The 16918-nt window shown below is 47.3% G+C and overlaps 1 protein-coding gene across 1 annotated transcript; it reads right to left on the bottom strand.

Moving 5' to 3' along the window:
• Positions 1-321: 321 nt before the first annotated feature.
• Positions 322-16636, bottom strand: LOC542152 (tousled-like kinase 2). Its single transcript, NM_001111776.1, is given in 16 exon segments — positions 322-690; positions 943-1104; positions 1447-1501; positions 1862-2126; positions 2958-3168; positions 3561-3740; positions 3816-3913; positions 4247-4313; positions 5456-5522; positions 5764-5876; positions 13779-13823; positions 13906-14013; positions 14466-14516; positions 15287-15493; positions 15617-15706; positions 15996-16636. Coding segments are annotated over 16 exon segments (2040 nt in total). The 5' UTR covers positions 16221-16636; the 3' UTR covers positions 322-594.
• Positions 16637-16918: the final 282 nt, after the last annotated feature.

Raw genomic sequence — 16918 nt, 5'->3', positions numbered from 1 at the left:
CAGTTTGAATTAGCGACCGATTTTCAAGTACGAGCAAAAACAATCTCAGAGATTTTCAACTTGTACTAGCTGTGGCTGTGCTGTGGGGGTGCGGCACCAGCAGAAATCTGAAGATACAGAGCATGTGAGCGCTTTCTTGTCACTCGTGGCTGTGCTGTGGCCGTGCAGCAGGTCGAGTTTTTTATATGTGAGCATGTGAGCGCTTTCTTGTCACTCGTGGTTCTTGATTCGGCAGTCCTTATCGACAGTATCAGCAAACAGAAAATCAAGAGGACCATTGCCCACCAGCCAAGTAACCGTCGCGTTACGCACGGGGGCATGCCACAAGCGAGTCAAGGAGATCTCAGTCAAAGGGTAAATGGGCCCGTTAATGCATGTTTTCTCTATGTTACAAAAGAAGCTGGCCTTTGAACTGATGCCTTCTGGATTTCAGGTCATTGCCGTAATAGGGCAGACTAAAATTTACAATTATACACCCTTTGTGGTCTTCTTGAGCTTGTTTAATACTTAGCTCTTCCACGAGATTATCCATCCCCATCCATAATCTCAATGCCTGAACAGATACCATCGCCAAAATGTTCTCCGGGGTAGTGGCTACTTCTTTGCATACGAGAGATAATGATCTTGAGTTATGGTTAGTACATCTGGCCTCTCTGATTGGTTGTATGTCAAGCACCGGCGTATCAGATCCTGTGAATTTTCACAAAAAAGAAAAAAAAATCAAACCGGCTCACAGATGACATACAATTTTAGAATGAAAACGACATGGGGACTACACTAAATGTTTTTATTCGCAGTGAGATTATACACTTTTGCAAAACTAACCATCATCAGCGAATTCTCAGCGCAAGCTGAGGGCAGAATGGTGCCTTGCATTGATGGGATTGATACATGTGATGAGTATGCAAATATTTACACTATGTGAAAAAATTGGAAACAGACCTTCGCCTCATTCGATACAGCTGGCTTTGAGGGGAACTCCACTCTTCGTGCATTGATAATTGTATCTTCCCGAAGTATTCTCTCCTGAGTCTGATCATGACCAAAAGGACGCCTTCCATAAAGCATTTGGTAAAACATTACACCAGCTGACCAAACATCCACCTGCATGAAAACGAATGACCATTGCTAATAAGGATGAAGTTCACATTTCAAAAATTATTATTGTGGAAAGTGGATTGAGTTCAGGAGGCACATAAATGAACCCAGGCCTATAGGTCAGCAAGAGATGATATATGTGTTTTTTATGTAAAAGTTGCATACAGCCAAACCATCACATGATACCTCCTCCCAATTGAAACATTCCAAAACCACTTTTTAAAGTGAGGAGACCTATTACCTTTGACACCTGAATATATTATGCTACTGGATGAGTAGAACAAGAACCATAATATACTTTCACCAGTTAGCGCATTAACAGGTAGAACAGTTGCCAGATATAATTACCTTAGATGAAATAAATGGTGTTTTGCTAAGGTCAAAGCATTCTGGAGGAAGATACCTGAAAAAGAACAGAAAAGAATTTGTAGCGAGACATCCCTGCCGTTCTAAAATGGCCATAAAAAGAAAACAACTATGTCCTGCCAATAATAAAAACTAAATGTATGCATCGCTCACTTGTTCAAGGCATTATACGAAAGAAGAAAATGTCCTGTTAGTAATGCGACTAAAAGACAACAAAAGGTAATTCCTTCCGAAGATTTTAGATTGATACTTGAATGATGCAGCTCTTTTTAGAAATAGCATGTATTCCACCAGGTATATAGCAAAAAATGCAAATAATTAAAAAATCCATAACAGCAGGTAGCTTGAAAGTTTTTGTGAGCTAGTGCAAAAGATCAACTGGAAGGATCACACTCACCAATAGGTTCCAGCTCCCTGAGAAGTGAGTTCCATTCCCTGAGACCCAACATCATCCTCCACAATCTTGCTGAGGCCAAAGTCTGTAACTTTTGCAACACCAACCTCATCAAAGAGAACATTGCCAGGTTTTAGATCGTAGTGAATGATCTTTTGGCCCCTCTTGTTTAGATAAACCAGGCCCTGAAATATTTGAACAATTATGATTCTTGCTTCTTTTTCTGGAAGAATTGGTGTGGCTTTAAGGACTGCATCAAGATCCTTGCCTGGTTGAAACAATAACAATGAAGAGAACATTATCACATCTCATGATTGATGATTTCCTGATCTAAGAGCTATAGATTTAGGAAGGAAAACCATCATTAAAGACTACAACATTGTAAAATAAAAGCTTCACATAACTGATACAAATACATGTAAAATGGAATGCATGTTGATTAAGAAGATAGTGAGCATTGGAAGAAACCTTTTGTTTTCTGTGAGAAAACATATCCTTGTAGTTATTAGTATTCGTAGTGGCTTGCTGTAACAGTTGTGGCTCAAAATAGAAAGTATCAAACATAGAATTGCTAGAAGTAAATACATTAGAGTTTGCGGCAGATGAGTCTTATTTATTTATTTGTCAACTTGCTTGTTATTGTCGAGACAGAGGATGGGATACAAATCCGGTCAACAGCATGTTGCCCCTGCCTTTTTTCCCCCATTGACAACCTATCCTATTCTGACCAATTGGTAAATGTGGGAGAAATAATTGTATAAACCATCACCAAATCTATTTAGCATCAGTTTATGCATTCACTTCATTTTTATATGGGTCAGCAGCTATTACTTATCTAAGAACCACCACAGTTTTTTTATTGGCAAAATGAAACAAATTCATCCAAGAACTATAAACACAAACGCATGTGGCCAATAACAATATATGCCTAAAGTTCGGTAAGACAGTATCTCTAACACTTCCAAATTATGAATTTATGTTAGCATGACTACAGAATGAAGTCATCCGCATACAGGTATCAGGAAAAGCGAACAAATAAAAGAGTTTGTTATGTTGTCATATCAATCAGGATTCCGAAGATCATAAAAACATATAATACCACTGCAATATTCTAGGACGGTGCAGAATGTATTGTGATCAATCTCAAATATATCCCATAGCCTGACAATGTTTGGATGCACCAAAGTTTTGTGAATGTTATATTCACGAATCGCATGACGTATGTAGCTCTGTTTTTTCTCCTCACTCCATTGAGCGTTCAATCCATGAAGCTTGCATGCCACATACTTGTACTCCACCAAATCAAAAGCCTGCCCAAAAGATATTGTTGCATGTAACTGCTGGTACTATCAAGCCAAATTTCTATGAAGACATCACCACACATTAGACTGACTTCATGAAAAAGAAAATATCTCAAATAGCTCGTCGAATGTTCGAACACGAATATAACCATCAAGATAGTTCAGGATTTAGTACACTAAAGTAGTACATTTTCTAAAGAAAGATGAACCTTGAAGTAAAACCTACCCTCTTTAAGCAAGTGTTCAATAAGGTCCCACATGTAACTAAATAGCTGGAAAATTTGGTATTTCTTATCTATATAAGCAAAGAATGACTTTTTATATTAGCCATATAGGTCTAGTATGACTAAATTTAAAGCCTCAGTTTAGTTTTCAAAATTATAAGTAAAGCAAGAGTCTACCTTGTAAACCTCACTAAACCCTCCCTTTCCAAGAAGATTTAACAGAGCATAACGATGGTGAAGAATTTGGAAGTTGTTAAAGCGTGAGCCATCTTCATCTCTGAGACGCTTCATCTCTCGTATAAGCCTCCCCTTTTCCAACTCATACCGATCTCTCTCTCTCATATACTGTTCTTCCTCCTAAAAATATTAAAAAAGCAGATTAAGAAGGTGTACCAATTAGGCAAGTAACCATGGCTCCGTAAGGAAAATTACCCGTTTGATACTGGTTAGACGAGATTTACATATTTCGTCCTGTAAGACAATGTCCTCCTCGGACATGCTAGTCTCAGCGTCACTGCCATCACCCTTGTCTAAACAGAAAGACATTTTTTCCAAAAAAAAAAAGGAATGTAGGAAATATATTGCCATGAAAATATACAATTTATCTAGTGCACAATTTTTTTAATTTTGTTAAGCTGCTATGACTTTTGTATTACGCTTGCAATATTGGAGGGCAAACTGGAATGTCATAAGAATAAATCTACATCAACTTAAATTTTATTGCAAATGCTTTTCACGAAACAATATTGGCATGCATTGATGTGTACTGCAAAACATAGCAAGTTATTGAAGCTTATAATGATTCAAGTCAACCAACACAAGCAATAAAGGAAAAATGTACTTCAGAAATAAAGAATACTCACCAGATTGTCTTTTCTTAAGTGATTTACGATGCCTTTCAATAGTCTCCTTAGTTTCCAGTAAAGATTTCTACAGAAAGATTCAGCAAACATAACCATCAGAAATATGAAAATACATCATTACCAAAGAGTAAGATGGTGTAGACAGCAAACTAGCAAAGCCTATAAAAGATATGGATATCACTTTTACAGTTCAGACATGAGAAAGGACTAGGATGATATGCGAAATAGGAATACACAAGAACTTTTTTTTTTCTCGAACACGCAGGAGAGCTGCGCATCAATATATTAAGAAGAAAAAGGGGGAAAATACCCCGAAACAGACAGACCCACATACACACACAAACACACACACACACACCGAAACCACCTAGCCAGAAAGAACAGCTGGAATAGGGCAGGGACAGAGCGTTTGTCAGCTGACAAACACCCCAACTAAAATAGAGAAAAAAAACTACACCACCCGTCTTTGAGCTAGGAGGTAAGAAAAACCCTTAGCCCCAGCCAAAGACCACAAGAAAGCTTCCTCCCTGGCCAAACTTAACTATAGATGATACCATGACTGGTCAGAAATAGACTAAGGTGAGGTCAAACATAAATGCTAGCCATTGACTGCCATGAATTCGAGGCATCTAAAGTTCATTAGCAATCAAAATGCCTCTATAGATCTTTATGAAAACTTTGAAGTGCACAGATAGTGTCAGTAAAATCCAACTGGGAGTACAAACCTGTCTTCTGAAACGATACTCAGTAATAGTATACAAGACCAACATATCTAATATGGCCAGAATTGTAAACAAAAGTCTGGAACAGAAGTTGTCTGTAGAAAGAAAGAAAGAAGTCCACCACGGGGAGCAAGAAGCCCCGTGCCCTTGACACAAGAGAGGGATTACCAAACCCTTTAAGGCTAGTTTACATCAATCAATTCCCATGGGGATTGGAGGGATCGAAGGGGGATTAGTTCACTCCCCCTCCTCAATCCCTTAGGGAGGCACTCACATGACCTGCAAGCCTGGGCCTGAGCCCAGTTGGGTGGCCTCTCAACTGGAGGCCTTACCAGCCAAGCTATTGCTCAGTTCTCAACTACCACATATGGCATATCAAAAAATGAATCACCATGCAGATACAAGTCCTACTGCCTATAGGTCAAATCATTATTATCTTCTAATATGTGTATGCAAGTAGACATATCTATGGGGTTGCAGAACTCACCAGGTGAGAATTAAGATCTTTTATTGCCTGTCCGTCTTCCCAAATTTCAGATATGATAGTTCCAGCTCTGAGTTATGAACGAGGGTAGAATAAGCCAAAACAATGTCGCAATAGACAATTCATACCAAAAAAATTAAAAGGGAAGAAAGATCATCTGCTATGAAAAAACTAGGTGTAAATTTTAGAAGGCAAACTAGATAAAGAGCTGCAGTTAGGAGGCTCTTTGCAACGGGGGTATTATTTCCCCTCAAAAAAAGGGCCACTCAGGATGTTATCATGGATCAAGCACTGGGACATTGGAAAATTACCTCATAACACCAACATTCCCAAGTCTGAAAGATTCCTGCCTTATCCTCATCCGCGCTTCTTGCCTCTCTGCTTTCGACACAGCTATCAGCAGATCAGACAGCACCTTCATTTGCTTCATTAATAAAAATGAGAACAGTTAGTATTACATGCATGGAATGAGTATATTTTCTCAACCACAAATATTAAGACATTGCCTTGAAGCTAAACAAGTACAGTAAGCTCACTTCCACCATGGCCCACCACACAAAAAAATAAGAAAGGAAAGCACAAAACACACATCCAAACCATGTGGAAAAACAACATGCATGCATCAGGCACATATGCACATAAGTAAAATTTCCATTGGTATTAAAAATACATATGTAGTGCGTCTGACCGTTATAAGGAAAAGTATATTGTACATGTTAGATGCATATGCATGTGTCCTTATTGTATTCGATCTCATATAGAGTACTTGTTGTACACGGTCTCTATCATGTATCAATATGGCCTAGTGTCCTCATATTGATTATGAATGATATTCATAACATGGTATACAGAGCCAAAATCTAGGGTTAGAGTTACTTCTTTCCGTCGTCTGGTAGCTCAGCTCATAACATTGTATTTCTCTCATTCCTCTCTCATATCACTTGGTAGCTCTGCTCTGTCGCCTTGCGGCTCTACACAGCTTTGCAGTTGGCTCCTTTGGACTGGTTGCGCTCATCTTCGTGATCGCTCACCGGAGTTCGCCTGTCAGCTACCAAGACCCGTCTATCGGCACTCACTCATGTCTGCCTGCCCACCTCATGCTCGTGCGCCCGCCCGCCGATACATGTCGCAACCGCCCACCAACGATCGCTCCTGTCAGCTAGCTCGTCTACCCACCTCCTGGCTCCCGCCCGCAGAGGTCACTTCTGCTCACCCACGTTAGTCGCCTCTGCTTGGTCAAGCGCCATGTGCGGCCTCCTACGTCGCTTCTCTGTTTGTGTCGTCGTCTGCCTCCAAACGTTACTTGTTGATCTTAGTGCCACTGATGGTGAGCCTCTTGTTGATCCTACCCGCTATCATCGCATAGTCAGGAGTCTTTTTTATATTGGTGTCACTCTGTCATGTACGGGCGCTCGTACGCCAGGCAGCGTCGCGCCCGTGACAGGCGCCGCGCACAGGAGCGCGCAGGGCGCGCAGATCTGGGAGATCAGCTGGAGCATATGGAAAGCAGTGGCTAGGAAGGAAAATAGAAGAATGGAAAGTAGAGGGAAGGAAAGGAGAGATTGATGGGTGATTGATTAGTAGAAGAATGGAAAGTAGAGGGAAGGAAAGGAGTGATTGATTAGTGATTGATTAGTGATTGATTAGTGTTACCATGTTTAGGCTTGCCTAAAATAACAGCAGGCCGATGGCTATATATGCGGCACAGGGAGACGGGAATAAAGGCAGCAAACAAGTTATCTCTTCTCCACCTCTCTCTCTACCAACTAAGCCTACGACAGTGGGGGATAACCACGCCGGAGAAGACGACGAACCGTGGCTACGACCTTCGTAGCCGAGGGCCCCCTGCTCTAGACGCCCAGGCCCTTGACAACCTGGTATCACGAGTCAGGCGATCTTCATCCTCTCGATCCCACACCTCCGATCAGTCCCTCGACGTCACCCAACCACCACCCAGCCCTCCACCATCACCGCCATCGACCTCCTCCATTATGACCACCAAAACCATCGACGATTTGGCTACAATCATCGAGAAGCTCGTGGGTACGATATATGTCCTCCAAAATGACGTCGAGTCGTTGAAGAAGGACAAGGCGCCCTCCTCCTCACCGTCCGGCAGCGGCGACCACGACGGCCAGCACCACATCGATCGACCACCAAGGTTCCAAAAAATCGACTTCCCGCGTTTTGACGGCAAGTCGGACCCCATGCTCTTCATCAACCGCAGTGAGTCCTACTTTCATCAGCAGCGGATCATGTAGGAGGAGAAGGTTTGGATGACCTCTTACCACCTCGAGGGCGTGGCCCAGTCGTGGTACCTCCAGCTACAGACGGATGAGGGGACTCCGCGCTGGCACCGCTTCAAGGACATCCTCCAGTTGCGCTTCGGGCCTCCCCTACGCTCGGCGCCGCTGTTCGAACTCGTTGAGTGTAGGCGTACAGGCACCGTGGAGGAGTACCAGAACCGCTTCCAGGAGCTACTACCGCGCGCCGGACCACTGGAGGAACGCCAGCGCGTGCAACTCTTCACGGGCGGGCTGTTGCCACCGCTCAGCCATGCGGTGCGCATCCACAACCCCCAGTCACTCGCGGCGGCTATGAGCCTCGCGCGGCAAGTGGAGCTGATGGAACTCGACAGGGCCCCAACGCCGGCCCATACCAGGCCAGCCGCACGCGGCAGCCTGCCTCCGCCACCGAAACCGGCGCTTCCGACGCCCCACGTCCCTTTGGCGCTCTCGACACCACCGGCGGGCGCGGCTCCGGGCCGTGGCGAGGGCAGAAGGCTCAGTACTGAGGAGATGGCCGAACGTCGTCGCCTCGGATTATGTTTCAATTGCAATGACAAGTATTCCAGGGGTCACAACAGGTTCTGCAAGCGCATCTTCTTCGTCGACGGCGTCGAGATCATGGACGAAGACGACACCGACCACCCCGACGCTGAGGCACCGTGCTTCTCGTTGCAGGCCGTCTCAGGTTGTCCCGTGGCCGACACCATGCAGGTCGTCGTCATGTTAGGAGCCACCCCGCTCGTCGCCCTCCTCGACTCGGGCAGCACGCACAATTTCATATCCGAGGCAGCGGCGCGACATTCCGGCCTTCCCCAGCAACAGCGCCCGCGCCTTTCGGCCATGGTGGCCAACGACGAGCGCATCACTTGCGTGGGCGTCATCCGCAACGCGCCCCTCACCGTTGGCAGCGACGCGTTCCCGGCCGATCTCTTCGTCATGCCGTTGGCCGGGTACGATGTCGTCCTCGGCACTCGCTGGTTGGGCGCGCTGGGGCCCATCGTGTGGGATCTCGCATGCAGGCGCATGTCGTTCCAGCACCACGACCGCATAGTCTGCTGGAACGGCGTGCCCACGTCCTCGACGCCGGTGCTGGGCGCCACCACCGCGACCGAGCCTCTGCTCGCGGCTCTCCTGGACACCTTCGCTCCCGTCTTCGCAGAGCTGGCCGGTCTGCCACCGTTGCGCGCCCATGATCCTCAAGCAGGGCGCGCAGCCGGTGGCAGTCCGGCCTTACCGGTACCCGGCGGCACACAAAGACGAGATTAGGGATGGCAACGGGTACATACCCGTCGGGTAGTACCATTCCATACCCGTACCCATCAAAAAAATTTCTACCCGTCGGGTTACCCATATATACTCGCGGGTACAAAATCTTACCTATACCCGTACCCGCGCGGGTATTTTTACCCGTCGGGTAACCCGTACCCGCTAGAAAAGAATTAAATTCCAATATACCAATCACTCAAAATATTAAAGAAACATATAAAAACATCTTCAATTTCACATATAACAAATTATATGATTACATAACTTGATATCTAGACAAATGATAATTAGAGAAGAGTTTTATTCTAGCTAAGTTGGACTCAATTAGATGTTTATAGTGCTATTGATGCTGGTATATTTTACCCACGGGTAGACGGGTATGGGTAGTACCAACCCATACCCATACCCGTCTACCCAACGGGTAGAGGTTTTTACCCATTAACATACCCGCGGGTAGAGAAATCATCCCGTACCCGCCTTCATATCGGGTAAAACCCGTCGGGTATTCGGGTTTCGGGTACCCATTGCCATCTCTAGACGAGATGGAACGCCAGTGCGCCGCCATGATCGAGCAGGGGATTGTTTGTCGCAGCGATTCACCATTCTCGTCGCTGGTCCTCCTCGTGAAGAAGCCCGACGGGTCGTGGCGGTTCTGCGTCGACTACCACGCGCTAAACGCGGTCACCATCAAGGACGCCTTCCCGATCCCGGTGGTCGACGAGCTGCTGGACGAGCTTCATGGTGCTCGGTTCTTCTCCAAGCTAGACCTGCGTTCCGGGTACCACCAGGTGCGCATGAGGCCGGAAGACGTGCACAAAACGACATTTCGTACCCACGACGGCCTGTACGAGTTCCTGGTGATGGCGTTCGGGCTTTGCAACGCACCGGCAACATTCCAAGCCCTCATGAACGATGTGCTTCGTCCCTTCCTGCGCCGGTTTGTCCTTGTTTTCTTTGATGATATCCTGATATATAGCAAGAATTGGGAGGAGCACCTGCACCACCTCAGGATGGTCCTCGAGGAACTACAACGCCACCAACTCTTCGTCAAGCGCTCCAAATGCGCCTTCGGAGCCCCGTCCGTCGCCTACCTTGGTCATGTGATCTCGGCGGCGGACGTAGCCATGGACCCAACAAAGGTGCAGGCCATCTTCGACTGGCCGGTGTCGCGCTCGGCTCGGGCGGTGTGCGGGTTTCTTGGCCTGGCGGGCTACTACCGCAAGTTTGTGCTCAACTACGGCACGGTCGCCGCACCGCTCACGGCCCTCCTCAAGAAAGACGGCTTCGCCTGGGATGACAAGGCAGCGGCGGCTTTCGGCGCCCTCAAGGCCGTCGTCACCTCGGCACCGGTCCTCACCATGCCTGACTTCACAAAGACCTTCGTGGTTGAGTGTGATGCGTCGTCACACGGGTTTGGCGCCGTGCTCACCCAAGAGGGACATCTGGTGGCATTCTTCAGCCGTCCCATCGCTCCTCGTCACCAGGCGTTGGCAGCCTACGAGCTCGAGCTCATCGGCTTAGTCCAGGCGGTCCGGCACTAGCGGTCGTACCTCTGGGGGCGGTGCTTCGTCGTCAAGACATACCACTATAGCCTCAAATACCTACTCGACCAGCGCCTCTCCACAATCCCGCAACACCACTGGGTCGGGAAGTTGTTGGGCTTACTTTCACTGTGGAGTACAGGTCGGGCGCCACGAACGTCGTTGCGGATGCTCTTTCCCGCCGCGACACGGAGGAGAGCGTGCTGCTGGCGATCTCCGCGCCCCGCTTCGACTTCATCGCGCGCCTTCGTCAGGCCCAGGCCATGGACCCGGCTCTAGCAGCCATCCATGAAGGAGTCGGCGTTGGCACCCGCGATGCACCGTGGGCGGTGGCTGACGGCATGGTCACCTACGATGGGCGCCTGTACATTCCACCGGCGTCGCCCCTGCTGCAGGAGATTGTGGCCGTCGTGCATGACGATGGGCATGAGGGCGTCCACCGCACCCTGCACCGCCTGCGCCGGGACTTCCACTTCCCCAACATGCGACGCCTGGTACAGGACTTCGTGCGGGCGTGTACGACGTGCCAGCGGTTCAAGTCGGAACATCTACATCCGGCTGGCTTGCTGCAGCCGCTGCCAGTGCCCTCGGCGGTCTGGGCGGACATTGCGATGGACTTCGTTGAAGCGCTACCCCGAGTGCACGGCAAGACGGTCATCCTCTCCGTCGTCGACCGCTTCAGCAAATACTGCCATTTCATCCCCCTAGCGCACCCGTACACGGCGGAGTCTGTGGCACAGGCTTTCTTCACCGACAACGTCCGTCTCCACGGGATACCGCAATCCATCGTCTTCGACCGCGACCCGCTGTTCACCTCGTCGTTCTGGAGCGAGCTGATGCGCCTCATGGGCACCAAGCTCCTCATGTCATCAGCGTTCCACCCGCAGACGGAGGCGGCCAACCGCGTCATCGTCATGTACCTATGCTGCCTCACGGGCGATCACCCTCGCCAGTGGCTTCGCTGGCTCCCCTGGGCGGAGTACGTCTACAACACGGCCTACCAGTCGTCCCTCCACGACACCCCGTTCCGGGTGGTCTACGGCCGTGATCCGCCCTCCATCCGCTCCTACGAGCCCGGCGACACAAGGGTGGCGGCGGTGGCACAAGAAATGGAAGCGCGGGAAGCCTTTCTGGTTGACGTCCGCTTCCGTCTCGAGCAGGCTCAGGCGGTCCAAAAGCTGCAGTATGATAAGCACCACCAGGAGGTCACATATGAGGTCGGGGACTGGGCATTCCTTCGCCTTCGCCAACGTGTGGTGGCGTCCCTGCCGCGAACCATCACTGGGAAGCTCAAGCCTCGCTACGTGGGACCCTACCGCGTCACCGAGATCATCAATGACGTGGCTGTTCGGCTAGAATTGCCGCCCGGCGCGCGCCTGCACGACGTGTTTCATGTCGGCGTGCTCCGGAAGTACGTGGGCTCCCCACCCACCACACCGCCGGCTCTGCCGCCTCTTCTCAATGGTGCGGTAGTGCCTGAGCCTGCAAGAATAGCGGGGGCTCGCTTGTCGCGTGGCGTGCGGCAAGTCCTCGTTCACTGGAGCGGCGAACCAGCTTCATCAGCCACCTGGGAGGAGTTCGACGACTTCCGCGCCCGATTCCCAGCCTTCCAGCTCGAGGACGAGCTGGCCTTCGACGAGGGGAGAGATGTCATGTACGGGCGCTCGTACGCCAGGCAGCGTCGCGCCCGTGACAGGCGCCGCGCACAGGAGCGCGCAGGGCGCGCAGATCTGGGAGATCAGCTGGAGCATATGGAAAGCAGTGGCTAGGAAGGAAAATAGAAGAATGGAAAGTAGAGGGAAGGAAAGGAGAGATTGATGGGTGATTGATTAGTAGAAGAATGGAAAGTAGAGGGAAGGAAAGGAGTGATTGATTAGTGATTGATTAGTGTTACCATGTTTAGGCTTGCCTAAAATAACAGCAGGCTGATGGCTATATATGCGGCACAGGGAGACAGGAATAAAGGCAGCAAACAAGTTATCTCTTCTCTACCTCTCTCTCTACCAACTAAGCCTACGACTGTGGGGGATAACCACGCCGGAGAAGACGACGAACCGCGGCTACGACCTTCGTAGCCGAGGGCCCCCTGCTCTAGACGCCCAGGCCCTTGACACACTCGTTCTAATATTTCCTATTCTACACATATTCTTAGTCAATTTGTTTTGGCCACCAATCAGCTCCACTATAGTCACCCGCTTCGTGTCTTACGTTGTCTTCATGGGACTATCTTGTGTCGTCTATCATTTCCACGCACAAGTTCTTTACAACTCAAGACCTACTGTGATGCTACCTAGGCTAGTGATTTGTCTGATCGTCGATCTATTTCTGTGTATTATGTTTTTCTTGGTGGCTCTCTTATTGCTTGGAAGACTAAGAAGTAAACGATAGTTTCTTATTCGAGTAGAGGTTGAGTTGCATGTTATGGCTCTTGTGACGACAGAGGTGACTTGGTTATGGCGGTTGCTTGCAGATTTTGGTGTTTCTATTTCTATATCGACTTCTCTTGACTGACTGTACAGGTACTATTGGTATTGCTTGTGATCCAGTCAAGCAAGAGCTTACTAAGCATTCAACTCAACCTCAAAGCAGGGTGGATGAAGCGACGTCAAGCATCTGGCGTTGGTACCACAGAAGTAAAAGGCAAGTTTTATAGGACGACAATTCGACCTGCTCTATTTTATGGTGCAGAATGTTGGCCTACAAAAAGACGACATGTTCAGCATACAAGTGTTGTGGAAATGTGTGTGTTGCGTTGAATTTATGGCCATACAAGAAGAAATTGAGTTCGAAATGATGATATACATAATAGGCTAGGGTTGGACCAACTGAAGAAAAGTTTGTCCAACAGCGTTTAAGATGGTTTAGACATGTACAACTGAGACCTCCAAAGGCACCAGTCCGCCAGTGCGTAGTGGAATCCTAAAGCGTGATAGTAATGAGAAGAGAAGAAGAGAGACAAAAGTTGACACGAGAAGAGACAGGAGACTTGAAAGGATGGGATATACCCATCCATGAGTGTGAACCATGACTTGTGGGTTCTATTGGGTTTTTAACTCTAGCCTACCCCCAACTTACTTAGGATGAAAGGCTTTGTTATTGTTGTTGTTGTATTCATCATGATATACCTAAACAGTGGATTTAAAGTTTCCAGTTTATAGTAGACCAGAGTATACAAATGAAAGAATGGCAGTAGCTGAAAAAGGTAAAACTATAAGATAACATGCTACCAACCTTAGATCTCATTTGTTGGTCATGATCTTTGAGATCCTTCAATTCCTGTAAGAATAATGCAAAGGCGACATGTCAAGAGAGTAAAAATACATGTTTAAATGAAAAATGATAGCAAGTATCTCCTTACCTTTGCTACCCTATCACTCAGTTGATGGTAATTTGTTGCGTCTTGACGCGATTTAGAAAGTTCCTCCTCCAAAAATGCAACTTTGCCATGTAACATTGACAATTCTTCCTATTCAATGGAGAGTGATTAAGAATAGAATTTTAAAACAAAAACGAGAACACATTGGTTTTTGGTACAATATATTCATGAGCATCCAAAGTGGCATGGCATCAGGAAAATATTTCACTAACGCTGTTTATGCTTTATTACTTCTGAGAAAATCTTAACAACACCATACTACTTTACAAGGTTGGATTGCCTAAACTGGCAAGTGAAAATAAAAGTAAGTGGAAACTATCCCAGCAAATGAGAGGTGAAAAAGGATGAAAACCATGTAAAGAGGCCATCTGAAAGACTCCATGTTTATGTATTAACTAGACATCCAAAAGGACATTCAGAATCAGGCAAACATGAAACAAAGACAGTTCCAAAAGGACACGTCCGGATCAATCCTGTGATTAGAAAAGGATGGAAATATTTAGAAATTTAACAGAAGACAATGATGCCAAACAATGAGTTACCTGTAAAGCAGCCCTGTCGTCATGGCCCAGTTGAACACTCGATTGGGGTTCCTGTTGAATTGCGCTCATAATTAGCAGGTTAGGATAAATTACTGTGTAATAGGGTTCATCAATCAACTGTTCATCATTGAATGCATTTTTGGATGTGCATAAGTGTCGACGCTTTCTGGTAATGCAGAGTGTAAATATGGATTGTGGAGAAAATAGTTGTTTGTCCATGGGGCAAAAACATTTGTTTATGTAGTGTAGGGTCAAACAATGGCTTACCTAAAACCTTTCAAACTATTTGTGTGACCAATTGTCACAAACAAGACCTGGACCATCGTGCTGTTTTTCAAAACCATTTGAATAGGAATATAAGAACACTAACAACCTGTTAATGAGTTTCTCTAAAAACAGATCCTTCAGAAGCACACTAGCAGATGGCAGATCTTGTATCCTAGTCCTTTGATCAAGACATTATTAGAACTGAACAAGTCCAGGCTAGTTTTGAACATAATAAGCTTGTACAGATTCATCTATTTCATTAGATCTGCTATGTAGTTTAAAAGTGATATAGATATATACGGGTAGGTGCAAATTTTCTCTTAGTTACCAACTTTCATTAAGTCATAAATGTGTATAATTTACTAGAAAAAACTATTTCAGCATCCTGTAACTGGCCAAACATTACCCTTAAATAAGAAGTGCCTTCAAAACAACAATTTATTCAATAACATATTCATTCAGTTTAAGTATCAAATGACCTACAAAAAACTCTGATGAGAAGGGTAAGAAGTTTGCACATGGCAGGATACTAGAATGGTACAGACACATCATACCTTGTTGGTTAATTTATCTAGTTGACCATTTGTTACAACTGCTGAGGAAATCAAAGTCAGTCGTGGTTGATCAACAGTCTTTGAGCCACGGCCTCGGCCTGTACCAGCACGACCCCTTCCACGGCCTTGTTTTTTCCTATTTGAATTGTCCAGGGATGGTCTTGTATCCGTGACATCTAAAATCTTTGCTGCCTCGTTTGATGAACCCTGATTCTCAAATTACAAGAGAATCCACCAAGTGAAAAGAATATTCAGAGTCATGAGCGCATAAAAGAATGCAGGAGAGAATCGTAAGAGATTAGCTATTCAGTTCCTAACACATGAGCCCACCTCAAAATTTCCAAGAGCAGAGATGTTGTCACCATCTGGAGATCTCGGACGCTTCAGGGTATTCTTTTGTATCAAAAACTCCTCACAGTTCTAATCAGCAAAAACAGAATAATGGAATGGGGCCATGGTTAGCATAATAAGGATAAAACTAGAGGTGGAATTATTTGACTAATTTGTGGTCGGTTACACTAGCAAACCACGTGCACATGTTTATAATACCAAAAGAAATAGCATAAATAGTTCTGGCCAGAAAGAGATCATAGCAACATAGCCAATGTGTGAGCAAGGAAATCGAAGATGTCAAGCAATCACAATACTGTACATGAGCCAGGAAAAAGAAGGGGAAAGTAACAGGAGAAGCTTAAGGTATAGGACTGACATCGTCATCGGAAGAGGAAGTCTCAGGCAGCTCCTCCTGGTCCATGAAGGATATGGCAGGTGCGGAGGCGGGGGCAGCCATGGGATGGTGTGGCGGTGACGATGGCGCGGAGACAGCCTTGCCGGCCATGCGTGCCTCGAGCTTCGCGAGCTTCGACGAAGACGGGTTAGAATTGGACGATAGGTGCTGCACTATGTCCTCCCCTGCCGCCGACGAGCCCGACATTGCGACCGAACCGGTTCGCACGCCCTGAAGCTTCAGGAGCAAGGAACCAAAACCGCGCTTCCTCTATTCCTCCCCGCACCACGGCGCGCCTCCACACGAGCTGGCGGGCGGATCTATCTCCAAACCCTAGCCGTACGTGCAACAGGGTGACGGCAAACTGAGGCGGACGCACCAGCGGGATTGCTCCGGCCGCGCGGTGACCGGGCGAACAGGAACTGCTCCCCTCCTTCCCCCTCTACTACCTGTTGACTCGCCGGTATCCGCTGCTGAGTACGGCGGCGACGGAACCTGGGCCTCACTCGAGGAGCGGTGAGCTTGCCGCTTGCCTAGTTCGCCACGCCTGGAACTGGAAGGCTGGACGGAGGAGCGGCGGTCACCCACCTCTCTTCCGCTCCCTTCCCTTCCCAGTTCCCCTCGACCCTCCCCGTACGATTCCATTGTCACTCCGCTTTATCACTGCTCTTCCGTCATGCTCACGGGGCCTTTGGGCCGACGAGGCCCATGTGGATAAGTTATATAAATGTAAGCCCATTAGTTCGTCGTATCTCTACTATTAAAAACACGAAGAATTTTCGGCCTTCCAGAATGTCCACGTCACCTGAAAACAACAATTGTCCGATGAGTTTTCAACGTCCGCACAAGCCACGGTCGCTTCTCTCTCTTCACGCCCCAACACCCACATCTCCAACCCTTCGCAT

The sequence above is a fragment of the Zea mays genome, chromosome 5 (genome assembly GCF_902167145.1).
Source record: "Zea mays cultivar B73 chromosome 5, Zm-B73-REFERENCE-NAM-5.0, whole genome shotgun sequence".
NCBI lineage: Eukaryota > Viridiplantae > Streptophyta > Magnoliopsida > Poales > Poaceae > Zea > Zea mays.
This window is presented reverse-complemented; position numbering and strand designations above follow the sequence as displayed.